General features: G+C 41.9%; 2 protein-coding genes across 2 annotated transcripts in view; one reads left to right on the top strand and one right to left on the bottom strand.

The window, feature by feature from the left end:
* The first annotated feature begins 458 nt into the window (after positions 1-458).
* LOC133946831 (ras GTPase-activating protein 1-like) lies at positions 459-24,048 on the top strand. Its single transcript, XM_062382139.1, has 25 exons — positions 459-1,692; positions 11,938-12,090; positions 14,731-14,866; positions 15,361-15,431; positions 16,128-16,245; positions 16,393-16,424; positions 17,055-17,107; positions 17,269-17,419; positions 17,609-17,687; positions 17,928-18,051; positions 18,188-18,344; positions 18,506-18,593; positions 18,709-18,789; positions 19,408-19,565; positions 19,718-19,794; positions 20,119-20,291; positions 20,395-20,554; positions 20,729-20,871; positions 21,336-21,451; positions 21,568-21,654; positions 21,824-21,891; positions 21,987-22,075; positions 22,169-22,246; positions 22,771-22,905; positions 23,007-24,048. The coding sequence occupies exons 1-25, from the start codon at positions 1,148-1,150 to the stop codon at positions 23,088-23,090; spliced, it is 3,156 nt and encodes a 1,051-aa protein (XP_062238123.1). The 5' UTR covers positions 459-1,147; the 3' UTR covers positions 23,091-24,048.
* Positions 24,049-24,160: 112 nt separating this feature from the next.
* Positions 24,161-27,681, bottom strand: part of ccnh (cyclin H) — a 4,636-nt gene continuing 1,115 nt past the window's right edge. Inside the window, exons 4-9 of the mRNA XM_062382140.1 lie at positions 27,315-27,528; positions 27,010-27,173; positions 26,596-26,666; positions 26,364-26,469; positions 24,457-24,520; positions 24,161-24,361 (exon numbers count right to left, since the gene is read on the bottom strand). Of these exons, the coding sequence (XP_062238124.1) occupies positions 24,332-24,361; positions 24,457-24,520; positions 26,364-26,469; positions 26,596-26,666; positions 27,010-27,173; positions 27,315-27,528 (649 nt within the window). The 3' untranslated portion in view covers positions 24,161-24,331. The remainder of the gene's footprint in view (positions 24,362-24,456; positions 24,521-26,363; positions 26,470-26,595; positions 26,667-27,009; positions 27,174-27,314; positions 27,529-27,681) is intronic.

Genomic DNA, 27,681 nt, shown 5'->3' on the forward strand with positions numbered 1-27,681 from the left:
TGGCACAGGATGGTAAAAGGAGGATGGGTGCTGTATTTGTGCATTATGTAATAGGAGATACTGAAGAACCACACATATATGCATATACACTATTATACCTTATAAGGGACGTGAACTACACCGTACACAAATTGGAGTTAAAATAGTATGAGCTACATATATTGATAGGTATAAAACATACATATATATTTTTTCTTGTTTTCTATCTTTGGATAGTTTGATGAATTGGAGTTTAATAAAATGATAAACGTATATCTTGCTTGCCTGAAAGTTGTTGTGTTGTAGTTCTCTGAGTATAATAGTTAGGAGCTGATATTTAATCAACGTGAACCTGTCTTATTGAATCTCGGATCCCAGGTCTCGGAGAGCTGAGTGAAGATGTCATGGATTGAAGCTGAGCCGCTCGGTGCTCACTTGGCTGCGTCTGCTGGGTGAGGAGTGGGAGAGAGGGAGGGGAGAGAGAGAGAGAGAGCAGCGAGAAGCTACCAGCTCGCAAACCCAGAAAAAAAAGAAGCGAACTTCGCTGGTAAACGTGTTTTACTTTGGTTAAAGACATGGCAGCTCGCACGGGGGGATATCCCTCCCCGGGGATGTAGGCGGGAAGGCTGGGTCGGCTGTGGAGTCCACCGGAGGCGGCTGGAAACTCGGAAGGAAAGAAAACAACAACAACACTGGAAGAAAAGACGAGGATTACACACAACAGTGACAATAAAACAACACTGCCCGACAAGTGGTGTGTCTGCGGAGGGTGAAGTGCGAAGAAAATCAACAGGAAACGCCGGTGACTTGATGTTCTACCTTCAACGTGTTGAATGTTACTTTGCAGACAGCGTCTCTATGTGAACTTTAAACTCAGGAAACAATGAAGACATAGCGAGCAAGGACTCATCAAGTGTCTCGACGCTGCTAGCCGTCCCGCTAGCGGTAGCGTGGCTAACTCACAGGGAGCGAATGTGCGGTGAAGCTAACGCCCGCTAGTGCAGCTAAGTAGGCTAAGTTAGCTATTTGGCTAACGCTAGCCAAACGCGTTTTTGAGAAACTTTTGGTGTTGTTTCCCCGGAGCCCAAACACTGAAGGAGTGTTGTAAGGGCGGAGGGGAAGGGCAGGTTCCCTTCTGGACTTTTTCCCCTCTACGCATTTCCCCAAAATGATGGCTGCGGAGGTCAGCAGTGAGGATACGGGCTCGGTCACGACAGGGACAGGGGTGGCAGGCGGAGGAGGCCCGGAGACGGCAGCTTTCCCCTACTATCCTAAGCCGAGCAGAGTGAGAGTAGCTGATTTGGGACAAGCACCCGCACCAGCGGTCCGGCAACATTCGAACACATCGCCGGACTCACTCCCCGACATGAGCATGATCTATCCCGGGCCTGGTGGGGAACTGACTGGACCAGTGCTGACCGCAACAGGGAGTGGCGGAGCAGGAGGTGGACATTCAGTTTTCCAAGGAACAAGTTCAGGGACCGCGGGCAGCGTGTGCTGCTCTCCCACGTCGGAGGGTTCGGCTAGTCGGGTTTCACCCATATCAACCGGGCCGGATGGGCCCTCTGCTTTCCCCCCGCTGCCACCACCTCCTCCCCCTCCTCCAGGCTACGCGGGGATCGGCGGCACTACGGATGAGAGCGACCTGCAGGATGGACCCGAGTATGAGGAAGAGGAGGTGGTGTTCCCCCTCTCTGCACCTCCCACCAACCAGTAAGTATACTGACTATAAATGATCTAAAGCAACATTTATGAAGCATCCCGCACTTTCTGCTGGTTCCCAACCTTCCTCTGCTGCGGTATACCTGGAATCTGTTGACTCGGGCAGGTTCATTAGTCACTTGTGCTACTCATCATCAGTTATAATTTACATTTACACACCATTATCACTGCTCCATGTACTGTGGAGTTTTAATAACCCAGTTGTGCTCATGAAATAATCCCAATTCGGCCAAATTTTTCTCTTTGCCATTTGAAACACTATAATGCCTGTAATACAATTGCTCAAATCAACAAAATTGTGTGTGTATATAGCAGAATGCTGGATTATACATCTCATTTCTGAACTTACATTGATTAAATAGATTCAATAAGTGTATTGAATGTTCTGCAGTGCATCGTAATCTTTTATGGAAGCTGTATGTAAAAATAAACTTATGCACTTGATTTAATGAATCAACAATGAATAAGCAAAATAACTCCACCAAAATACCATTGCCTCTCCTGCTTTTTATCCCCTCGTCCCAACTGTTGGACAAAATTGAAAAAGAAGCACCGCAAAAATGTAGCACAACTTGTTAGTTTGTTTTCGACTTTATAAATGAGAGAATACCAGTAATACATGACATTCAAAACAGAGTCTAAGGCTGAGTCCATAGTAATACATTTTAGTTTGAAAATGCCTAGTGCTTTCTTTGTTCATGCCTGGTGTCCATACTCCTCTGCAGTTTTTAAGCCCCTAAAACTGAGATTCTTGAAAAGCTTCTTGCACAGAACTTTCCACCACTCCTGGCTCTCGTTTGTAGGATTTTCTTCTAAGCAACAAACTGCAGAGTGGACAATCTACTTCCTGTTTACACCAGCATGCTCATGACCCCTGTACGTGAATGGTCATGTGATTCGTTTTCAATCGTTTTAGAGTATCAATGTTTTGTTTGTTGTTGTTTCAAAACCAAAACATATTTATGTGGTTGTAGCTTAACTCAATAAGTAACATACATACAAATATTCAGTCACAACATTTTTAACAATATGTCATACCTGAATCATTAGCTTTCATCTCAATTGCTCGTGACTGTATGAAACTTAGCTGCTGGGAAATACTGCACTGAATACTGCCCATCCAACAACTTTATATTCTTAATGAATTAAAGTCGTTTTTTTTTAATGGACGAGCAATTAGTCTTTTTACATCTCCAATCTACAGTAAGGTACATGTATAGCTGGTGTGATCGGTACAGTGTCCCTGTTCAGCCCCATAAAATACCTGTTCATCTGTATGTCACTGCAATATGAGCCAGATTACTGTCAGTTAAGGATTGTGCTCCATCTTGCAACATGAAGAAATCGAAATCCAACAGTCCTCTTTCGATGCACATTTGCATACTTGCAGCTAATTTACAGTCCTTTGACCTCTTGGGCATAATATGTTAGAAATATGTTTTCTTTGTGATTAAGGTGAGATAAGCCTGAATGAGAATTTGAAACTTTTTGATCAAAGCATGGCAGGTCAATCCTATCCGTAGTATTAATGACCCGTATCTATAATGACAGGCATTTATATGAATTTATCAAGCATGCTAATAAGCACGTGTCCAAACCTGTGTGCGTGTGCTGCTGTTGTAATAACCCAAATACAGCCCTCCCATTTGTTACAGTCTCATTAGAGAACTGCTGAGCTTTTTCATTTCTGGCCTTCATACTGTGAAATATGGAAGTGACTGGGCCTGGAGTGTGGATTCAGCTCTTATTTTAGAAGCCACCCTATATCTCCCTGTCAGATTGCTGGGAAAGTGGAAGGCCTGCAATTGACCAGTCTTGCCTGTACTGGTAACGAAAAACCCTAAATGGAATTTGCTCCTGCACTGGAAGTAGACCTTTTGCCAAGGAAATATGGACTTCTTTGTTTGGTCCTTGAATTCCAGTTTATCAACTAGCAGGATTGGCAGCGAGGCATTTTAACAGTTGTCACCTTTGCATGAATTGTACACACTGTTGAGTCAAAATAAATCTAGTCACTTACTCTATCTGGCCCAGCCTGAGATGTGTTATTTGACGAAATTGATTAAGACACAACAAAAGCTATAGTCTCTTATAATGACTAAAGGGTTTTGTTAATTTTTCTGGTTATGACCCTGTTATTTCAGAAAGAGACCTACCCTCATGACACTGAATTGAAAGTGCTGAGCGATACTGGCACTTTTTGATTGCTAAAATGAGCGATAAAATATGACTTTACTTTTATCATAGAAATGTACACTGCAAACTTCTGCTTTAAAGAAAGAATGAGGTCAAATGCTCCATGTTGTATATTTGTGTTCTTATCGTTGCCACACGTGCCACTATATATATATATATATATATATATAGTGGCACGTGTGGCAACGATAAGAATATATATAAGCAGGGCTAGACACAGAGTTAGGTAAACAGCCTTATTCATCCTCTTTTCTGGCATTGTACCCCTGTCTACAACAGACAAGTTATTAGGGCTGTCTTTTCTTTCAAAGGGAAAAAAATGATGACCCAGTTTAAACAAGGGTATGTCACTCTACAATGTTTTTACTGATGCACTTTGATAGACGGCGCTGATAGGTCTCATCCAGCGGTGCTCTCCTGTAAAAGGTGCCTAATCTGATATACAAGGATTGCGGCAAAATGAATCACAGTCAAAGACATTGTTTTGAAGTTGAAGTTTTTGCCTGCAGGCAATATAGTGAACCTAATGGCATAAAATCCACTTCTCTTGTGTCACACTTTGTGACCCTTATGCGAACATCCCGTCTCTTGTATGTGTAATACAAGACTTGTACATTCATTTGACTTTTCACTCTGCCTATAAAAGCATTTGCCACTGGCAAATCTAGCATTGGCAGCAATGGGTGTTGCATTCACAGCTGACTACCCACACTCGTCTGAGTGATTCTGAATCTCACCCTGCCCACTCAGCTGTGTTTGCCTTCTGTAATCGGGCTCCAAGACTGATCTTGTATTCCTTTGAGTTATGTTAGCAGCCTGTTAAGTGCATATCTGAAGAGTGATGGTGGAAATCTTCCACACTATTGAGTTGTCCCAGTGTGGGTTGCACAGTAATTGTGAAAGCTAAACACGGCACATGTGCAGTACAGTGAAAATGTTATTACAAGTGGGAGAGACCCAAACAACAGTTACATTCATTCACACCTCTGTACACCAGGGTGCCATTCATAAACAATGCAGAAATGTGATAAGAATTTGACACAAAGGATAGCTCAATGAAGAAGCAAGCGCAAAGATATCTACTGGTTCCCATGCAGTGAGCGTTCTGCTGCCTTTAGAAGCCTCAGGCCTAGCGCCTGAGCTTAAACTAACAGCTTGTTGGGAAATTAGTCGTTGATTTTGAGTTTCCACGAAGATTAGAGAGGATTTCAAGTCATAAAGAGTTTCCCTGAGGAGGTGGTGGTAGGAGGAAAAGAGAAAAGGGGGAAGGAAAACTTGGATTTGAAGATCAGTGGCTGTGTGAATGAGTTTACCAGATTTAACAGTTGGCTGTGGAAACGTGGCTGTAAGTGCAGTGTTAATTGAGCACCCACCCTACCTAATTTCACTTTGTGTTGGGTGGCTGATACAATGGAATTCTAAGGGGCACGTGGATGATGTTGCGTAGCTCAACTACGATGAAGGTTGTTCTCTCCAGTTACAACACGTTTATAACAAAGCAGGTTTTGATTAGTGGGATTGAATTACACAATTTTTTAAGGACTGGTGAGCCCAATGATTAGTAGTAAACCTGTTATTTCCTGTCATCTTTTTTTAATTACTGCAGTATTCCTTGCTGGAAAGCTACACCTAATGGATCATTTTGACAGGGCACTGACATGAAACTTGTGGTGGGACAAATAAGACTTTTGTTGGCCTCCGCTGGGGAAACACTGACTGCATTGCATTCATACGTTTTTATTGTAAGCACATTATATAGCAGGATTTTCAAATAATAACGAGGAAAGTGACACTTATGCCATTTTCAGCCGCCATATTACTTTATTGGTGCCGAACCCTATTATTGTTGGTTTACTGGACCCATTGAATGTCCCACCAGTCACTTTTATTAGTGTAAGATCTGTGTTGTGCATTGATAAGGGAAAGCCTATGGTTTCCATGCATTATCATTGTGTTATGCAATGTCCTGTCATGCCCTTCCAATACCCACACTGCCCTTTTCTCTCATACATCCTGTTTTCAAGACTTCTGAGCCACTCACTGTGGCATTAGCGGAATCCTCAGAAGCATTTCAGTTGTTTGACAATACCAGGGATTTTAGATGATGAATGACTTTTCACATGAGTTAGGTGTGCTGATTGAGTTGACTTTGCACAGGAAGTCTTTGAGTGTTAGGCTTTAGTGTTATGGCACTTCAGACATAACCTCAGACACAGGAAGAATAATAAAAGTGTTTCTTTTAAGAGGGCTGTTACTTCATTGTTACTTAATCCAAAATAACTAGTTTTACACTTTGGACATTTGTATTAATTACTCCATATACAGTTAGACTTGCAATGATGGTTTTAATTCAGCTGGAAGTGAATGTTCCTAACTGGACGTCCCTGCTTGTAGATATAAAAAATTCAAGAGGAATATTGCATGGGTAGTTGACAGTGAAGCCTATTAACACTGATGTAATGATGTTATTTCAGGGAGACTTTTTCATAGCAGGAAAGCCAAGATGCCTGCCTTGGTCCCTGTGTGCCTGGCTGGTCTTACGAGCGATGGTGGTTGGTTAGTTTTCAGACTGAGCAAGGCTGAAGATGCACGGATGCCCTTTCCCCATCTCTCAATCTATATGGTTTAGCTCTGCCCATTTGTGCTGCCATTCTAACACCCTGGCTGAGTCTAACAAGCCTCGGCCGTTCATAGCGTGTAAAACAAAACAAAACCAATACGCAGCTGCTGCCAGTCCACTTTCTTTCCATGTGAAAACCTGAGCATGCAAATATAGGTAAATGGTTATGGGGACACAATTTTGCATGAGAGTTGTTCATATGGCTGATACGGAAACCTAAATAGTTTACATAAATTGCTGTGGTGTTTGTCATTTGATTGCCTGTTGTGTGGTCAAAAGCCTGATGGAAACTTTCAGGGTGAACAATCTTGACGTTTCCCTGTGTTTCGTTTTTGAATCATGGTTGAAGCCAGATGCATATACTGTATACTCTCAAAGGTCACATGGTTTCATGGCTTTTTTCCACTAACGCATGTCTGTCTGTATCTGAGTGTTCGTGGGACATGAGTGTCCCTGTGTGTGCAGAGATGCCACTCCTACCCTTGCTGTCCCACTGCTTCAAAAACCAATCAGCCGCATGCTCATGATGCGTAGTTTATGAGAGAGAGAGAACAGAGTAAGAGGAGAAGAAATTCAGAGGATGCAGCGGGAGCAAAGACTACAGGGCTACAGTCTAAGTCTTGGAGAACAACCTGTGTAATTCTTCAGGACAGGATAAAACATGGTCATCCAGTTTTCCTCCAACTAGTTGGCACAACTTACTGCATGTGGGGTAACAGTCCGCATCTCAGTGTCCTCCTCTTCATTTTGCTTCAGTGGGTATTGCTCGTTGATCCTAGTGACGGGAGATGACTGTACCAGGGCGGCAGCAGGGTCACCTCATCATGCCTTGTATGGATTTGGAGCTGCCTTTGCTCTACTTTCCACATCGAAGCTCACAGTTTTTGTTTGGCCAGCAGCTGTATCAGTGGAGTGGATGCACCTTGTGAGACCACGGGACACGGCACAGGGAGATGCAGCCGAGGGCAAACTCGGCGTAAGTGGGGCACCATATCATCCCAGCGACTAGTACCTCGCCATCTCTACTGTGGGCTGATTTTTTCAATTTATCAACTATTTAATTTGTGATTAGATTTAAAAAAAATATTGCCTAAATCATATTATTGTGCACAATGTTGTTATTAGATCACATGGATAGATATATTGTAAATGTGGTTTCCAGATGCTGAATGGAGTGTATTGGCTCTGTAAAATAATTCCAATGGGGTGTTTGCTGGGCATTAAATTCCAGTGTAGAAAAGTACCTCCCATAGAAAGTTGGCAGTGCGACTGAGGCATATTCGTAATGCACATTGCCTCACAGTAACAGTAAGGCAATGTTTCATTACTTCTTGATTCTGATGTGGGCTGACAGTACATCTGGGGAGATGCGTGAGCACAGCAACATCCATCAAGACAAAAGAAAATGAAGAAGAGAGACATGAGCTGGAGAGAGCAAGAGCTCACAAAAGAGCTTAATGAGAGATAGACAGACTGAGAGAGACATAGCAGCAAGCTGTTTTCAGATTTGTCTCGGATATGATAACATTACAGTACAGATACAAAGCATAGATTCTTTGCCTACCTGAAATCATTATCAAATGTTGATTTAAGTATGTTCCGCACTACAGTATTTTTTTTAGAATGGATGATCAGTGAGTGTTTCAGCAGTCCATTAACTGAGCCTTATTTAATGGTTAAGTCCTGCCAAATATAGTCAGGGCTTCATTTCCTGTAAAAATGCTTATTCTTAAATGATTTTAGCCAGTAGATTATGTTGTCTCATTTAGAGAACAATTGTTCAAAGATTTGTTTTTTTCAAACAGAAGCTTGTTGCAACTGTAATATATCTGATATTTTATCCACTTTGGGGTGATGTGTTACACCCTGGAGATTTTCTAATTCCTTAATTTTCCATAAAGCTTTTATAGTTGTTTTTTTAAACTCAGATAAATCTGTTTGTTGTTGTTCTGTCATTTTCTTTATTTATTTAAAGGTAGTTGCCTAATATCTCCTGCCTCGAGTATTCAACGTGCCTGTGCTGGTATGGCTGGCTTCAGGCGCTGTCTAAAATGCGTCAAATCATGAGTTGAGTGCAAGAAAGGATTGTATTCACCCTTTGTCTCATGATGAAGTGAATAAATGGGTGACTTGTGTGAAAATGAAAGTCAGGATGTGGGCATTGGGCTGGTGAAAGGATGACACTATGGGTGTTGTGTGGTGCCACAAACAGGTTAGTTGTGACTTGGTTGTAAGAATAATGATCAGCTATGTGAGTGAGGACTGTTCATGTATTGCAGATTCTAGGTGTTAGCTTGTTTTAGTTGATTGTGAGGGAACTGTAGACAGAGGAAGAAATGCCTTATTTTGAGATGAGTGTCAGTAGAGGGAAGCAAGACGTCAGTGGGTGCTGTTCATGTACTGACATGATGGGACATTCCTCAAGCTGATACTAGAACTGTATCCTGTCACTATTGTCATGGTTTAAGCTCACAGTCTGTTTATCAGAGCACCTTTTCAGTCTGGTTGACCCAATTACATTCCATTGATTTATGGGCAGTGAAATAATAGTATGAAATATTACGGTTTTCCTCAAATCTTCAGAAAGTTCTGTGTAAATTGAATCAGCCAGGCTACAAAGATGACCTCAAGGTACTATACTAAAACAAATCCACACGGCAAAAGCTGCTGTGGCAACACAAAATTATATTGCAAGGCCGTGAAGGAAGTCAGGAATACCACAGGCTTTAAAGATTAACAGTAACCTAAACTGCAAGAGAATAGCCTCTAGCACACTGAAATCCAGCATTTGGTTGCCCTCAATGGATCCATTAACTATTAACAACAAATATTTCCAGCCTTTTTTATTCTCTTAAGCTGTTGTCATTCTCCGGAGCATCTCCCCACTCTCTACAAAGCAGGTGCCTGTGTGAACGCAATGTCCTATACACCTATCACCCTCTGCAGGGTGAGGAAGTGGGTGCACTGAGGTCACACAAGTTCCTTGAGGTGCACCTCAACATCAAACTTGACTGCTCTGGTAAATCAGATGCCGTCAATAATAGGGGACTGAGTAGACTACTTTATGAAGAGGCTCAGGTCACTCAGTGTGTGTAACAGGTTGTAGCCAGTGTACCCAAGTGTTCGAGAGGTGTGTATTATGGCTGGTCATGTAAACAGGCTCAATGATGTTATCAGAAAGACACCGACAATTTATTGAAACCGACATTTATAACCTCTTGCTCATTTTAATTCGGGTAATGCTTCCCCCCAATGTGTGCATTCAGTAACTGTCGGATTTCTGCCATTTTCATTTTGTAGTGGGGGCCCGGGTACCTTGTACCGTGCCGTATTACCCTGCCATATGTCCGCTCTCCTCATGCCCCTGCTGATCTATGCTCACTTTACACTTTAACTTCTCATTAGTGTCTGTGTTTATTATTATTAGGACATGTATAGTATTTAAGATTACTTTGTTTGCTATTCGCCCTAGAATTTGAGACACGTATTTAGAAACATTGAAAAAAAACTTTTTGTGTTTAGGTATTTCACCTGCCACACGCATCACAAGGTGAGACGGGACACGCCCAGCCAAGACATCAGGGTTAAAGTGACCATAACAATCCACATTCATGATTCGCCTCCATAGATTTAAAATGAATTTAATGTGAGAATAGTGACACATCAAGCACACACGCACACAGGGTAACTCTAAATTCACATTCATTCTTAACTCGAATATTTAATGATCTATGGACTTTGTTGTGCCAGTCAAATAAAGCACTCGTACCTCTAAAACTTTGTGTAATAGATCAGCATCTTTCTTTCAATCATCTTCTTTCTGTCAATCATGATCCATGCTGTGTTGTCTCTGACATAGGCTGCTGTCTGTTTTTAGCAAAGCTTGAAGCGATAGAAACAGTAACTGGCTTTTGCAGCTTTATTCCTGTTTGAAAAAGATTCTGCTGAACAATTCTTCTGTCTATAATTCAGTTTTTGACCTCTTTGTCTTTGACCTGGTTCCATATTAGTTGCACTAGACATTTATATCCAAAATGTCTTCATAATTGTCTTTTAATGTCATTATACAGAGAGTGTAATTAGGGCTGTCAGTCTTTTTACAAATTAAGTTTAAATGAATTTGAAATGACACAAGAATTTGAAATTATGTAGGCTGGTCTGTCCTGCTCTGCTCTCTGCAATTCGTCGCCTAGCAGTCATCTATCGTTCCTCCAGTTTCGATGATTCTCCTTCAGCATTACTTTCCCCAGCTTCCTCAGCCCTTTAAGGGCTGCTTGGCCTCACTCTCTGACTGCTCTCCATCCCTCTTTTCAAATCTCTTATCACCCAAATCCCCCCAGAGCACCCTCACAGACCCTTAACTCCCCCTATTTGCTTCAACAAGCCCTCTGCAGCTTTCTCTGTGATAACAGACTTGATCATGTTTTCTTTAAAATACAAACCTCGTCTCACCTAAACCAGATGGGAGCCCCTTTATGTCTCCTGTGAAAGGAGCTGCTGCACCACCTCATTCATCTTGCCACCGCTGGATGATTTTCCAGTTACTGCTCTTCATTCTGAGGCCTCACTGGCCTTATGTTTGAAAACAGGGTAAATTATTACCCCAACTAGCAAAAGTCCTGTCAAATCAGTCTCACTTGCTGACATGTTAACCAGTGGTGTTGCTCAGGCTTCTGTTTAATGCAGAGAAGAAGTGAGACTTTCCTGGTGTCGAGGAAACTCAAAAATAAAAGCCTCTCAATTGAGCTTTTACTCGCCTTCCTCCGTCCATTTGTCTGAAAAATACATGACCTACTCATCTTGTCTGGGTCATTCTCCCCTGAAAGTAGGTCGAAACATTTCACATAGCTTCACTGTCTAATGCTGATTTCGTTATCAGTCTATCAATAATGAATATACAATGCATGAATTTACTTGCATCCCTTTACAAGTCCATAAGTGAATGAAAGAATGCGATTCTAATTGCAGTGAAGTCATTATCACAATATTATGTTTAAGGTTACAATTTTTAGCAATTAAATACTCACATTTTCTCTAAAGTCAACAACCGTCTTAAAACGAACCATAACTTTCTCACATTATATTTACCTCAGGAGGTTGCTAGTGGTGAGGCCACTACTCTTGTGTTTGTGATATCATTTTTGTTGTGATATACCATGTTGATATTTTATCCTAAAGTTTTTTGCGAGGCACTACATCAATTCAACCAATCAATTAGTAATGGTTCAATTGCTTCTCAACAACAATGGGCACTTCCCTCTTGAATAGGCTCATAACTTTATTAAGGATTCCTTTCAATTTCATCTTAATGTAGATTTGCTTTGGTTAAAATTTCCCAGCTTTTCATAGTTTGTGTCATAAACGCACCATCCACCTGTCTCCCCCCTCCTAATTGGTTCATCATTTTCTCTTCATCTCAGGTGGTACCATGGCAAGCTAGACCGAACCATTGCTGAGGAGCGGCTGCGCCAGGCCCGGACCCCTGGCAGCTACCTCATCAGGGAGAGTGACCGCCGGCCCGGTTCCTTTGTCCTGTCGTTCCTCAGCATGACCAACGTGGTCAACCACTTCAGGTATGATTAAGATTAAGATGCATGTTGGAGTATACACAGCAAGCAGCAAACCACTAATCTCATTGAATGATCCATTCTGAAGCTGCATCAGGAGCCTGCTAAAAACTAAAAAGTCTTAGTTTTTTTGCATCAACATGTCGAGGTGGTCTCATGAACCCACACTCCTGCGTGGGCTGGTATTTAGTTAACTTGTTTCAGCTTCCTGGGGGAAAATAATGTGAATTGGCCAACAAGTGCAGACACATTTGTTGTCCCGTTAATTGTTTTTATCCATTGATGCCATTGTCTTCCTAGAAACCTGTGGGATCCTTGTAGGCTCATTGGTGTTCACCGTATCAATATAGAAGTTACGTAGACTTGGCTAACCTGTCTACCATGGTGTCAATAACAGCCTACACCAAGGAGCTTTGTAAAGGAAACAGTCATAAGAGTTTGATGTGACATGTACTGTTTGTCTGTTCTCTGCAGAGTCCTGTTAGTAGGTGAAACGGAACATATCACGTTATCTGACAACAAGCAGGCAGCATGCCACCTTCAGTTACCAGATAAAGATAGGGGAACTACAGAAGTTATTCATTAGCTGCTAATCAGAAGGACAGACAGTCACAGACACGACATGTGCTGCTACTGAAAAATGTGTAAGTTTCAAAAGTGGCCTTCTGTGCCTCTGCAGACTGCTTCAATTCAAGTGTTACAGTAATTCAATCTGACTATACTTTTGAGAATAGTGTTTTCTATGAGGCATTTCAACTTGTACTCTTCTGTCCTCTGGAACCCTTCAGTGTGTGTGTGTTATACAGAAGACTTGAGCTAAAAGGAATAGGGCGGTGCACTTGTCTAAAAGTAATACCATAGGGTAATTTATAACATAACTTTCAATAAACAAGATAGATCAAACATTACAATCTGTCCTCCCCTCAATGGATTGGCTATAGTCACTATTAAGACACATTAACCCTGCAGCTCACACACAAAAGGGGAAGATTTGCCCTTCCAAAAAAGGGAACATACTTTTATTTTAGGATATGATAAAGTGAAAGTATCTTTTGTTTAAAATATCACTCAGCAGTTTTTTGAAAACATTTAGTTGTTAAAGGTAGCACCAAGTTTCAACAGCTGTCTCTGTATTGCCGAGTTTAAGTGTCGAAGGACATAAGATGAGCATGTGATGAAAGTCAGTGCTTTATCTATCTAGACCATTTAACTTACTTTGCTTACAGTCTTTCTTTTTATCAGGTTTATCTGTTTCTTAAACTTTTATTTTAGAAACACTGTTAAAGGTTTCATGATATTTAGGTATAATGACATCCTGGGCAGAGAATGAAGCCACACTCCTGCGTGGGCTGGTATCCAAGCTTCTGTGTTTTGTTTTGGTTCAGTCCAGGGACACATTCATGTTAGTAAATACAATTCCCTCCATGGTACTTTGTTGTCCTTCCCTACATCTATATAGGAAGAGATGGCTCTAGCTCAGATCAGCAACGTAGACCATGTTATGGAAACGTTAATATTCACCCCTCTCTTTTGATGTCACACTTGTCACCTGCCTGTGATGGTGCGTTTAAACCAGGAACATCAACACCACATCTTATATTTATTACAGTCTAACAGCTATACACGGGACAGGAAGATGCTAGCTGCCTTCTGAAAATGATCAGGGTTCTCTCACTCTCTGCTCATGTGTGTTTCAAAAACACACATTAATGGACTGAAGCGACTTATGGAGGCTCAGATACTGACAGGAGCTCCAATCTTTGAATATGGTTGATTTATTTTACCATTATGGACTGCATCTAGCTGGATTGTTTATTATGGTGACTCTGTACACAAGGTATCTGTATTCAGTCGTGCCTCTGGTTGTGTGTTTAGGGGCCACTGGGCTTCACAACATCCACAAATTGTATAACAATACAACACCTTGATGAGAACGATAAGAGCGTTGTGGCATACAAAGCACAAGTTTTGGTCTCAGGTGCTGGCGCTAGACATACAGTTGCAGTGAATATCATATAACCTTTAAATAAACTTGAATCTGCCCATTTAATAGCTTATCTTTCTACTGCTCTACTGGGGGGGGACGCAGATGTTTTTTCCAGGCATGTATCTTATAAATCAAGTAACAATGACTTCATGTCCTTCAGTCACAGTGGTTTGGTGTGGGAACATGATGACATTGATGCTGAAGGGGTTGAGGGTTGTAAGTGAATTATGAACATAAAGCTAATTGCATGACACCTTCACCTCAAAAGGTCAATGTCTTTTGATGCTGCTTGTAGCAAATAAGTAATATTATAGTGTGTTTTGGTATAATCCCACAATCCGAGATTCACTCGAGTGATGAGCAGATAATAAGGATTAGTCGCTCTGCAGTGGGATATGGTTCAAACCAGTGCTTTAGAGACAGACACTATGTTCTTAAGGATTGTGGTTGAGATATTTAAAGTCTTATTTTGTCTTGGATATTACGAGATCTGTTTCATCTGTGGTGTAAGCCCACTAATGAAAAACAATGTTGACACAGTCTCACACTGTCACAGGAATTAATGTTGAACATTTTCTGTGGCCTTCAGTGCAGTGATTAGTCTATATGTTAAAAATAACCATGCTGTCTTTAATCATTGTTGTGTTTTCTCTCAACAGGATAATCGCCATGTGTGGGGACTATTACATTGGTGGGCGGCGGTTCTCTTCTCTATCGGACCTGATTGGTTATTACAGCTATGTGTCTTGCTTGCTAAAAGGAGAGAAATTGCTTTCTCCAGTGGCCCCCCCAGAGGTGAGACTGACTCCACATTCTTAACTATTTCCATTGCTTGTGTGACATGACATTACTTGAAATTTACCCTTTTCCTTTTGCTCGTAGTTGTTTCTTAAAATAAATACTGTGAAATGCATCTTTTCGTTCTTTTTGGTGAGGTGACTGGGTTGTGGCTGACAGCAATGTGTTTTTTCTTTGGTAGAAATAAAAAACTTGATATCTTATAGTGGCATGTTAATGCTATTTGTCAATATTATTATAGGATAGAAGCAAAGATCTATCAAACCCGATTTCAAATATTTAAAAATACACCCCAAAAAAGGACAATCATTAATAAATGGTTTTCAAAATTGAAACTAATCTCTTCAAATCATGTTAAGTAAAAGTACTTAACCTGATGAAATGTTTCATGTTGAAAGATTGGTCGGAAAATATATCTGTTTGAAGCATTGAGTAAAGTTCTGAAAGATCATGGGTAAGAATGAGAGTTTTATTCTTTTTTGTTTCCACAGCCTGTAGAGGACAGGAGGAGAGTCAGGGCCATACTTCCATACACCAAAGTGCCAGATACTGACGAGATCAGGTGAGTCTCTGAGGATATCTCAGAAAGAGAGACTTTTCCATTCTTGTACAGACAGTATTACATTTTTATATCAAACCGGTTGCTTTCCTGACCTATAAGTTCTGAGACACAGACGAGCACTGTGATGGCCTGGACTTAAAATTTGGTTATTTTGACTGTATGCCTTTGGCATGTGCAAGGCGTGCTTCTCCCATCACAGCAGCCTGGAAAGTACATCATCGGACTTGTTGATTTAAAGCAGTCTTGTTCCTGTTATTAAGCTGCAGTAGGCACACACTCTGATGATCCCTGTTATCCGTGGCTTCCGGAATCTGATAAACATCTGTCTGAAGTCAACCTCAACCCAGAGTTTTCTAGTGGGTCACAGGATTTACGGAGTTGATAGACATGCAACATTTACCTCAAATGTTGTGGTTCAATGAGGACACCTGCTGGCAGAACTGTGAAGTTACAACCCTTACCAAATAAAAAGACAATTTACATTTACCTAACTTGGAAAATGTCTTGATAAAGATAAAGTTGTGCTGATTCCAGTTTCATTCCCATCATCATCACATTGCCTTGAGGGAACAACCGTGTGTGATAAATTATAATAACTTCTATTGCAGATACACAGTGCCCTTATTTTTTACAGTTTACAAAATGTGTAATTGGGTTTTCTCTTCTAATGTCCACTTTGACTCATCTTATCCTCAGCTTCCTAAAAGGAGACATGTTTATCGTTCACAATGAGCTGGATGATGGCTGGATGTGGGTGACCAACGTTCGCACAGAGGAGCAGGGCCTTATCGTGGAGGATCTGGTGGAGGAGGTGGTGAGTAAAGCACTAGATAGGAAAATTAAGAGAATGTTAAGGGAACGATCATATAACTCATTTCGGTTTGTAAATGACAGAAAAACTGCAGTCAGTGATCCATCTCAGTTGTTGTCCTAAAATATTTCTGTTTCTGATATTTTTCAGGGGCGGGAGGAGGATCCACATGAGGGAAAAGTGTAAGTTCTTCATTCTCAACTTATTAACCAATAACTGGTCGGTGGTCAGTCTTCAAACCTGGGTAAACATTATCTTCGAGGCAGTGACTAATAACTTGCATTATTTTGCGGGTGCATCCTTTTACACAATATATCAGTACAGGTTAATATCAATCCTGTCAGCCTCCTTTGTTTCCAAGACATAAATAATGTTTTTATATTTACTTTAACAAGCCGACCAGCATAACAAAACAGTGTGTTCCACATGAGTCATTATTTTCTACTAACTTGTGTCCTTCAGCATCAGCTATTCTTCAAATTTGATTTGCCAGCTCTTAAAAATAAATGATTAAATAAAAAGTAAGCATGCGCAGGGCTCTCTGTAAGAACAATGTGATTAAATTATGGTCATTTATTTTCTTTGGAACATTACATTGAACACAAAAAGGCTCATATGATTTATTTTGATACAGTAGTGATTCATTTTGCTGGATAAACTGTTTACTCTGACTATCCTCTTCAGAGATACCATTTTATTAAAGTTGTCAGTGTCGAGACATGTTGTTATAGTTGGCTTAACTGAACATCTGTTTTTTGTGGATTTTGCTTTGCTCAGTGGTGGCTCTTCTCTCTGTTGCTCTTCTCCTACAGCTGGTATCATGGAAAGGTCACCAAGCAGGAGGCCTACAACCTGCTGATGACAGGTACCATCCCTCTTTGCCTTTCATTAGGCCACAGTTATTAATCACTTGTGACATTGTCATTCTGACATTGAAGTCCATTTATCACAATATTCTGCTGAGCAGGCGTTAAAACCTTTCTCTTGATCCCTCTGTCGATTCCTCCGCTGCCCCTCCTTTTACAGTTGGCCAGGTGTGCAGTTTTCTTCTCCGGCCATCAGACAACACACCTGGGGACTACTCGCTCTTTTTCCGCACCAATGAAAACATCCAAAGGTTTAAGGTCTCCCCCACCCCCAACAATCAGTACATGATGGGGGGGAGGTACTACAACAGGTATGTTTTTGGCAATGTGCCTGCATTCAGGTTATTCATAAAACAGAATAATATAAGGAGAAATTAATGTGCTAAATTGTAGAATATTAAGTTAGAGTCAGCATGTGTTGTGTATTTTGACTTGCAGTTATTAACGTGCTGCATCTTGTTCTCTCTCTCTCTCTCTCTCTCTCTCTCTCTCTCTCTCAGTGTTGATGACATCATCGACCATTACAAGAAGGAACAGATTGTTGAGGGCTACAACTTGAAAGAACCAGTTTCAGTGCAGGTATGTTAAGTTGCTTTGTGCCATTATTAAGCCTTTTTGATTTTCTACGTATTTGGCTAAAAAATTTAAGGGTTTTGATAAGGCTGGATTGCTCACTGTTCTTTTACAATTGTGACTTTCAAGAATCCTTCTGAAGCAACAGATTCTGTTTTTGTAAATAAATGTAATATTAACCATATCTCGTTTAATTGTCTTTCTGAGTATGTGATGGTTTAAAATGTTTTTATATCTTTACTGTAGCACCAGGAACAAGTTCTTACTGACACGGTGGATGGGAGAGAAATTTATAACACTATCAGACGGAAAACAAAAGATGCTTTCTACAAAAACATTGTGAAGAAAGGCTACCTCTTGTTCAACAAAGGTTTGTGTAGCTTCTGCCTTGAATCACACATCAGTAGCTCCCTGTAACATCAATGATATTACCTTAGTCTAGTTTCCTGGTGAGGTCAGTCAGGATCCTCCAGTACAATCAACTTCCCTGTCCATCTGGCCCTCAGGTAAAGGCAAACGGTGGAAGAATCTTTACTTTATCCTGGAAGGAAACGACGCCCAGCTCATTTACTTTGAGAGCGAGAAGAGAGCCACCAAACCGAAAGGGCTGATCGACCTGAGTGTGTGCTCCGTGTATGGTGTGCATGACAGTCTGTTTGGCAGGTGAGATAATCAGAATATTGTTCTTGGGTTTAGGAAGTTCTGTCACTCAGTTCTGAATTCCCAGTTGCCTGGATGGACACCACATGGATAAAATAGTTTTATTGAGGTTTTATTCTGCGCAAATGAAAAAAAAAAATCTCCTTTTCTGTTTGACATTTCAGGCTAAACTGTTTCCAGATTGTTGTCCAGCACTTTAGTGAGGAACAGTACATATTCTACTTTGCAGGAGAGGTTCCAGAGCAGGCACAGGTAAGACCAGCACACAAGTGTAAAACCGCTTGTTCTCCAGAACAGTGCGCTCTTACAGAGGCAGGCCATGTCAACTGTGTCTAATAAACTCTATAAAACATTTTCTTTTTGACAGGATTGGATGAAATGCCTTCAAAATTTCTGCAGTAACCTAAGGAAAACCACTCAGCCCACCACCAACAAGAGGCTCAGACAGGTACAGATACCTTCATTCAGTGTGTCTTCATGGAGACAAAGTAAAGCAGTAGATAGACACATTCCCCTAACCCTAACCCAAAATATGAAGCTCAAAGTTGATTAAACCTGAGCATAACTGTGACAGATGCCCAAATGATTCAGTGTTTCCAATTAATTAACTTCACCGTGGCCGCCCGTCTCAGTCTAATTTGTTCCACCACAGTTTCACAATGAACCGAAACAATTTACACCTCTCTTAATAACTAAAGATCTCCAAGGTTAGTGCTTTGTGTCATGGCTTCATTGGAGAGAGCACATTATCTCTGACAATGGACCCGTCTGTCATAGTCAGAGCAGTCATCTGCAGCATAGAGAGAAATCAGTGGGTTAGTGGACCATCAAAAAATCCATTATGTTTTTACAGTCCTCAGCCGGCTGAACTTATTCATATACACCTCTGAGTGCATGAGAAAGTGCTGTGTCTGTGTTGTTACAGCTTAATTACATAATTCCCACAATTGACTTGATAATATTTTTTTTTTTAACCAGGCCATTCCACAATTTTTTACATTGTTACAAGAAAAGTGCAAAGTTTGTGATATATTTTTTCTGTGCTAATTCCCTCATGTCCTGACAGGTGAGCAGCCTAGTGCTCTATGTGGAGGAGGCCCACAAGCTGCCGGTCAAGTATTTCAACAGCCCTTACTGTAACATCTACCTGAACAGCGTCCAGGTGGCAAAGACGCACCCTCGGGACGGGCAGAACCCCGTCTTCACTGAAGAGTTCATCTTTGAGTGAGCTCATATATTTTCCCTACTTTGGATTCTCCTACTTTTCTGCATCCCTGACTGTTTTATCCTTTTCACATTCCCGGCTGCATTAGATCTGTCTCAAAATTGGTAATATTTTCATGCTGTTTACTAAATGTATTAATTTGTTGTTTCAGTGACCTGTCGAGTGAAATCAACAGATTTGAAATCAGCCTGAGCAACAAGACAAAAAAGAGCAAAGACAGTGACATCTGTAAGTACCGCTTTTAACTTTTAAAGTGCTTGAGGTAAGTTTTTGCTAATACTAAAGCTAGCATTAGCGTTAACGGTTTTTTTTTTTTTTTTTGCAAAACAAAGTTTGGCCTGCTCCCTAAAGAAGAGGTACATCTCAGGGGCTGTATTATAAACATGTTACTTACACCGACACCTGAAAATAAACTGTGGTCAGAGGCAGAGAAAACGTACATATAAAACTTTTAAAACAAATATGATATCTCTAAGCCAGTGCATTCATCTCATCTCTTCTTGTTTTATTTTCAAACTTGCATCTCTCCCACCTTTTCTCTCTCCTTCTCAGTGTTCATGCGCTGCCAGCTGAACCGGCTGCAGAAGGGCCAGATGATTGATGAGTGGTTCCCTCTCAGCTCCCACGTGCCTCTGAAGGGCATAGAGCCGGGCTCCTTACGTGTACGTGCCCGCTACTCCATGGAGAAGATCATGCCTGAAGAGGAGTACAGCGAGTTCAAAGAGGTTTGACCCACCGAGAAGTTTCTTGACTGCAACGTCCATCAACTGTCTTCTCTGTTGTTCACTCAAAATGACAATGATGTCATCGTTGTGTGTCCTTTTGCAGATGATCTTGCAGAAAGAGTTCCATGTCATCTACGCTCTGGCCCATGTGTGTGGTCAGGACCGCACCTTACTGGCAAGCCTCCTTCTGCGGATCTTCAGACATGAGCAGGATGAAGCCCCCCTCCTCAGGACACTAAACGACAGAGAGATTAACATGGAGGGTAGGAAACGCCCACATTAAAGAGATGACTTGAATAATATGAAAAGGAATAACTTTGAATCCTGCTGTTTAGGTCTGCAGGGTTTTTTCAGGGCTCAGTTCATTGTTTGTATTGTTGTCAACTAAGAAATATAAAGAACCATGTGCTCATACATTTATTTCCCCTTGTTCCCAGATGAGGCCACAACCTTATTCAGAGCGACCACACTGGCCAGCACTCTCATGGAGCAGTACATGAAGGCCACAGCCACGCCCTTCGTCCACCATGCCCTCAAAGACACCATCCTCAAGATCATGGAGAGCAAACAGTCCTGCGAGGTAAAGACCTCCAGAGGTTTCCCCTCTCTATAATACATCTGTCATCTGGCACTTATCTGTGGTACAAGGTTAGGAACATGGCATTTATATCATCGTCAGTGCAGCTGCAGCACAAGGCTGTTGTTCCGTCTCAAAGCAAAAAATAAAACTGTAACGGCACCAGCATGGCGGAGGTCTCAAGGCTGCTCTGAGGTTTAACACCACAATGAATATTTCAGACGTTTTTGTTGAGTTTAGTTACCCACACATAAGTAAGTCTCATAGTGTATCATTTCTCTACTTGTTTTTTGTCTATTGTACTTAAAAAAATCCATAGAATACACAATTCTTATCTGTGATTACCTGAATCTTTGCTTCTACTGTAGGATAATGAATTAAGAATGTTCACAGCTCACAAATACCTTGTAAATGTGAATTAATCAATCTTCATTTGTTTATCTCCCTTCATTGATCCTTGCTTTTAGTTGAACCCTTCCAAACTGGAAAAGAATGAGGACGTGAATCTGAACTTGTCTCATCTCCTCAACATCCTGTCTGAGCTGGTGGAGAAGATCTTCATGGCCGCTGAGATCCTTCCACCGTAAGCATTCACCCCCGCCCAGACAGTTTTGTTGTCTAGTTTTGTCTCTAAATCGTTTGATTCATGTCATAAAACAGAAATGTCCAATCACTGTCTTTCTCTGATGACCTTTCCAGGACACTGAGGTTCATCTACGGCTGTCTGCAGAAGTCTGTGCAGCAGAAATGGTCCGCTAACACCACCATGCGGACGAGAGTTGTAAGGTAATCCAACACCTATGAACAATGTAGGAGCACTGCTTTTGTTTTGTGGGTTTAAAAGCAGTCAGCTTATCTTTGCCCTGCATTTAGGACCTTCATTTAATTCGAGCATGTGACCATTGTTTTTCTTTTCTAAAGTTTTCTAACTTGACCTTATCTATTGTTCCTCCAGTGGCTTTGTCTTTCTAAGACTGATCTGTCCTGCCATCCTCAACCCCAGAATGTTCAACATCATTGCTGGTGAGCGTCCCCTGAAAAGCAAACACGCAAAACCCTTCTTGTTTACCGTGTGATGTGTTGCACTGGGTGATTTCCTCTGTGATCTCTTCTTGCAGACCCTCCATCAACAACAGCAGGCAGGACCCTCACCCTGGTGGCCAAGTCTGTCCAAAACCTCGCCAACCTGGTTGAATTTGGTGCTAAGGTTTGAATTTCCCTCTAGGATCCTTCAGTATTCAGAATAGGTGCTCAAAATGTATGTCGGCAACACACAGCTGTCTTTTCTATTCCCGAACAGGAGCCCTACATGGAGGGCGTGAACCCTTTCATCAAAAACAACAAACATAGGATGATAATGTTTCTGGATGAGTTAGGGGTGAGTCACATTGTTGATCAAATTATTGTTCCTAGAGTTGAAAACATTTGTTGATTAATTGTCAGAAAGCAAATAACTTCTGATTATTTCAGCAAATTAACCCATGCAGACCCAACACACCTGAGTCTGAATCAAAATTGTTTTCATCAATGAAACTCTGCTGTAATTTGCTGCAATATCGCTTCCTTCACTTAGATCGTCAGCTCTTGTCCTAAATGCTACTTTAAAAACTTGTTTGCCGGCTAAGAGAACAAAAACACAGACTTTTCAAAACAGACTTTATTTACAGTTATGCAGTATACCTTTCCAGCGAGTATTTCATCTGTCGCATGTCTCGAAAAAGATGAAATGTGTTAAAGTAATTTGATGAGAAGTTTCTCTTGTGGCTCTTAAGACGTTCATAGGTGGCATCCGGTCTAAGTGGGTTTATAGATAATGATGATTGCTCGTTGCAGCTCTAATGCAGTCACTGACGGCTACCTCTATTTCACAAGCTTATAAGAACCCTGTGTGTGTGTTACCAGAATGTCCCTGATCTCCCTGAAGCCACCGAGCACTTTAGGACAGACCTGTCCCGGGACCTGGCTGCGCTGCACGAGCTCTGTGCCACACACTCAGACGAGCTGCGGACGCTGAGCAACGAGAGGGGAGCGCAGCAGGTCAGAGACCCGTGACGTCACATCTGAACACACACACACACACACAAGTCTGTAACCTCCTGTCACAGCAGAATGATCTAACTCCTGTCTCCTCTCTGCAGCACGTGCTGAAAAAGCTGCTGGCCATCACAGAGCTCCTCCAGCAGAAGCAGACTCAGTATGCCATGTCCAACAGCAACAGGTAGTACTGCACTCCTCCTCTCCTCTCATCCTCCCATCCTCCCGTCGAGTCTCCTCCGCCGGAGTGCAGCACAGAGGAGGCCGAGCATGCTCTACCCTCATCACCATGGCAACCCCTCCTTCACCACCACCACCACCCTCCATCATGTCCTCCTCCTGATAGTCCCGCCCATCTCCACCCACCTGCCATCTTGTCCCGTTCACCACAAAGAGAGCTATGCAACAACAGCGGCTGAGTACAACAACCGATGCAGTACTTAGAACGAAAAGAAAAGAAAACCTTGTGCCAGTGACTGACAGCTGAATGCACAGGAGCTACCTTTCCTTCAGAAACTCTGTTCATGATTCTGACTCGGGTACACAAGGGCCAAATATTATAATTTCAAGAGGTGTCTGTGTACTCGCTGTGTTTTGATAGCACAGGTTGCCAAAGTGTACCCCCCCCCCCCCCCCCCCCACCCCGTCTCCTGGCTCAATATGAGGAAACTGACATGAAGAAGCTAGTCACCCCCCCCCCCCCTCCTTTTTTTCTGGTAACTGGATTATGAGCGTTAATGCTTTTTATACTGTAATTAGTGACTGATTTATTTTAAGGATGTGACAACATGCGCAAAGTGCTGAAACTTTTATTTCTGTCTGTTTATTTCTTACTTTGGTTTCTAGATTGGAACAAAGTCTTTCAGAAAACTATGGTTATTTTATATTAAGAATAAATTCTCTTGCTGGAATCATGAGTATATGAGAGAGATGAGCTGTATTTTTTTTTTCTCCCTCCGATTGTATTCCGTTTTGTTTTGATAATTTGGTTTAAGTCTTTTTTTTTTGTTATGCTTCTGAATGCCGGACAGGACAAATAATCAGAGAAACCAAGTAAAATGAAAGTGTTTACAGCAGTAAGAACCATTGAATAGTACAGACTGTATCAGACATGCATGCACTTATTAAACAGTTTTTTGTAAAGTAGATTACAGAGTCCTTCATTGTCCCCTGACGAAGGTGGAGAAAAATGCACGCAGTGTCATGTGATACTTTAAAGGAATAGTTCACCAGTCTGAGTGAATCCACAGAAACACAATTTGTAGAAAAATATCTTTATTCTTAATGGAGAACAAATGCAAACCCAAAAGATTTACTGCAATGACATGTGGGAACGTAAAGGACATGTACACTGTTGGTGACATCATTGCGTTTTGATCATTGGCAGCTCAAGTAGAAAAGTGCTAATGATTGTATAGCCTCATGGAGCTCAGATCAGGTCTTCATCTGTCCACTCCTCCTGGAACCGAACAGAGGTTTAGCTCATTTAGGGAGAATGTAACAAAAAGTCCATAAACACTGGAGCGAATGTAGCTGTTGAGCAAATGTTCTTACCTCTTCTGCCAAACGGGCTTCTTTAGCTACGTGGCCATCTTCTTCGTATCCTCTCTTTCGTTTGCTGCAACACAAACACATTTGTACTGAGGATTTGAAGATTGGAGAAATCTGTGAAGTTGTCCTTGCAAGCTGTAATTGCTGGTGAACTGTGTCCCATATTTTCAGTGTTTGTGACCAACCCCTCGAAGTCCATTATCAACACTCATTTAGTTCTAGAGTGTCTAGTGTCCACTCCATGATAATCATTAGTAGTTGTAGTTTCCTGTTACTATTTTTGATTTCATGTAGACTAGTTAATCACGTAGGTGTAGTTTCATATACGGCTCAGTATTCTAATATGGACCATGATTCAGTGATTTGTGCCTTTTACAAACGCCTCCACTCTATTTTACAGGACAGAGTGCACCATCATGTCACTGGCTGCTGCCATCCAGGTAATGTGAGTAAAACCGATGTCCTCCTGAGAGTCAGAGTGTGGCACTCACACCACACAGCCAGCCAAAGCGAAGTCCTCTCTGCCGCACGATGAAGACTAAAGTCAGTTTGTATTTATAAGCATGAGGCCTCGATTTCCTGACAGTTCTAACGCAATATGGCCGTTCAACGGGAAAAAAACACTTGCTGCATATCTGAATACTGTCCTTCCAAAGCCCTTTTCCAAAATGCTTCAGACACCGACAGTGTTTGTTGAAGTTTGACGAGAAGCCTCGTCACACGAAGATGGACCTGAGTTACAGTGAACTGCAGAGATGTCTGAACTTTTCTTTTATCCTGTTATGCCTGCCACTCCTCCCTCAGAAGTTTGACGAAAACTCGGAGACATTAAAGAGGGGGAGGCAATCCAAAGCATTCAAGTAGCGTTTTTCTGCCGTCATCAGGGAATTTTAAACATGGCACCTCTCTCCAAGACGACACGAGCCTTAACTCCCTCTCCTCACGCCATCCCGTCCCTCATCACCCCGAGTTTACGATGAGCTCCTCCTTCCGACCGTTTCCAACCACCTTTTGTGTATGAACTACCACGCAGCACTGGAACCACTTGTTAGATTTTTTGTTTTTGTTTTTTATATATAAACTGCTTCGTATGTTGATATATACTTAGACGTGTATAGAAAAATAAAAAGGTGTTTTTGTATGATGTAGCTGAAAAGCAACGAGCGCTAGTCTAAGAGTCTTTAGGAGATAACATGTAACCTTTCCTGTGCATGTGTTAACCTTCTAGAGTGTGTGGGCCTATATGCTGCTGTGACAAACATCACCTGAACTCCCTCTAAGCTTTCATGCGTTTGCAGTCTCTCTCCCCCCCCCATCACGGGTGGCGTTTCACCGCAGCACCATCTGTTTTCATATCCATCCCGAGAAGTCATGCCTCGCACCGATGAATCCACTTCCCCTCCCCCCCACGTGCCTCCTGACGACTCAAACAGCCGCAAAGTCTGAATCTGTGCCTGTCCGAGCTCAAGAGTTTACCAGACTGTTTTACTGTAGCTGCACTCAAAGATACCACGGACCTCACCAAGTGTTAACGGACAACTGGCCACGAGCGTGCGATTGACCAACAGGCCTAACAAAAAAAAAAAGAGTCTCCATCAGCAATACAATTATCAGCTGTGCTTCAAGGTATGGCCGATGTAGGCAGGAATGAGTGGTGAGCTGTTGTTCTTCCTTTCTGTCTTGCATACGGCTCATGATGACGTGTTCCTTTTTATTTTTCTACCTGATACTGAACCTTGAACCTTTTGCATCTTAGATACGACGACCTGGCTAAAATAAAACTGTTCCTACATACGACAGAAACCTGGAGTTGATCCCTTTGTTGTGCAGGGAGGAAAGAGTCTGTCCATGATAATATCACTGTGAAACTTTGAATGGGGTGGATAAAAGATCTTCGCGGGTCTCCTTACTTGCTTGAGATGCCAAATTCAGCGTGAATCCTCTCCAGCTTCTGTTTGCAAACGTTCACCACCTCCGCTTTGGGAAATTCATACTTCTTCAGGAGGGTTTTCATCCCTGGAGCAGTAGAGAGAGAAAAAGAAAAGATTTGAAATCTCACATCAGACCTGGGTTGTGAGGCAATAAAATAATAGCTCAATGTCGCCATCCTGTGGTGTCAGATGGAAGGTGGAGCTTACTCACGTCTCATTGAGTCGTACATCTTTGACAGAGACTCTTTGTCCCCTTTCAGTCCCAGGCATTCGTTCAGGTAGCTGGAAATGAGAAAACACAACACCCTGGTTTAAATAAATGGAATAAACAGTCAGTTCTTGGGATGCTAGGAATATTATTTAAAAATCACAGACACTCTGGTCTTATATACAGGCAACAAAATTAATTCAGGGAAATATTACCTCACATATTACACAACACATATCAAGCATACCTGAAACAAATCTAAGCAATATTATCTGAATGTGGCTGTTTGCACTTAACAGATTAAAAATAGCTGCTTTTTACCTAGCCATAAGTTATAATGAACTTTGTATCATTTGAGAGAATTTCCTTTCAAAGTGATCATTGTTCAATGTTTCATCACGAGCACAAATGACCCACCTCTCCATGCTGAGACTGGCTCTGGAGGCGCTGTTCAGAATGGCTGTCAGAGCGATTTGAGACGGAGGGAACAGCAGCCCTACGTCTGTCATGGCCGCCTGTGTCAGAAAGTCGTCCGCATTCTTCCTCAGTGACTCCGGATTCTCCAGCGTGGGGTATCTCGTCTGAGGGATGAATTTAATGTAAGGGAAATGATTACCTGGAGATATGAACAATTATCTGAACTGCTGAATGAGCTAGATTAGCAATCTCGAATGTGTGTGCGCTCAGCCGTGACAGCTGAAGCTCTCCAGAGGTCCACCCACCTTGATGTCGATGAGCAGACCCTCCATGGGCCTGTAGGGGTTGTGCACCACCAGGTGGAAGTGGAGCTGTTGGATTAGCAGCAGCTCGAACTCCAGGATCTGCTCCAGGACTCGTTCCTGTCCTGCCGGGCTCTCCTGCACCAGGTTCCCCACAAACTGGGTGCTGGACACGTTGAACTCATCCACCTTGCAGGACAGGTATGCACAGGTGAGCCTGCAATGAGAAGGTGAAGGTTGTACAGGATCTACTTTGATAAAAACACGCTTAAACAATAGATTATTATTAAATAACGTGGCAAAAAGGATACAATTAGGATTAACGGCACTCTTTACAAATCCTAAAGAAGTCATTGTCTTTTAGTCAGAC

The sequence above is a fragment of the Platichthys flesus genome, chromosome 3, assembly GCF_949316205.1.
Source record: "Platichthys flesus chromosome 3, fPlaFle2.1, whole genome shotgun sequence".
Classification (NCBI taxonomy): Eukaryota; Metazoa; Chordata; class Actinopteri; order Pleuronectiformes; family Pleuronectidae; genus Platichthys; species Platichthys flesus.

Coding starts and splice junctions, on each gene's coding strand:
- LOC133946831 (XM_062382139.1), top strand. CDS start 1,148: ATGATGGCTGCGGAGGTCAGCAGTGAGGATACGGGCTCGGTCACGACA. Junction 17,420..17,608: donor GGGGGGAGGTACTACAACAG/GTATGTTTTTGG, acceptor TCTCTCTCTCAG/TGTTGATGACATCATCGACC. Junction 21,452..21,567: donor GCCGCTGAGATCCTTCCACC/GTAAGCATTCAC, acceptor TGACCTTTCCAG/GACACTGAGGTTCATCTACG.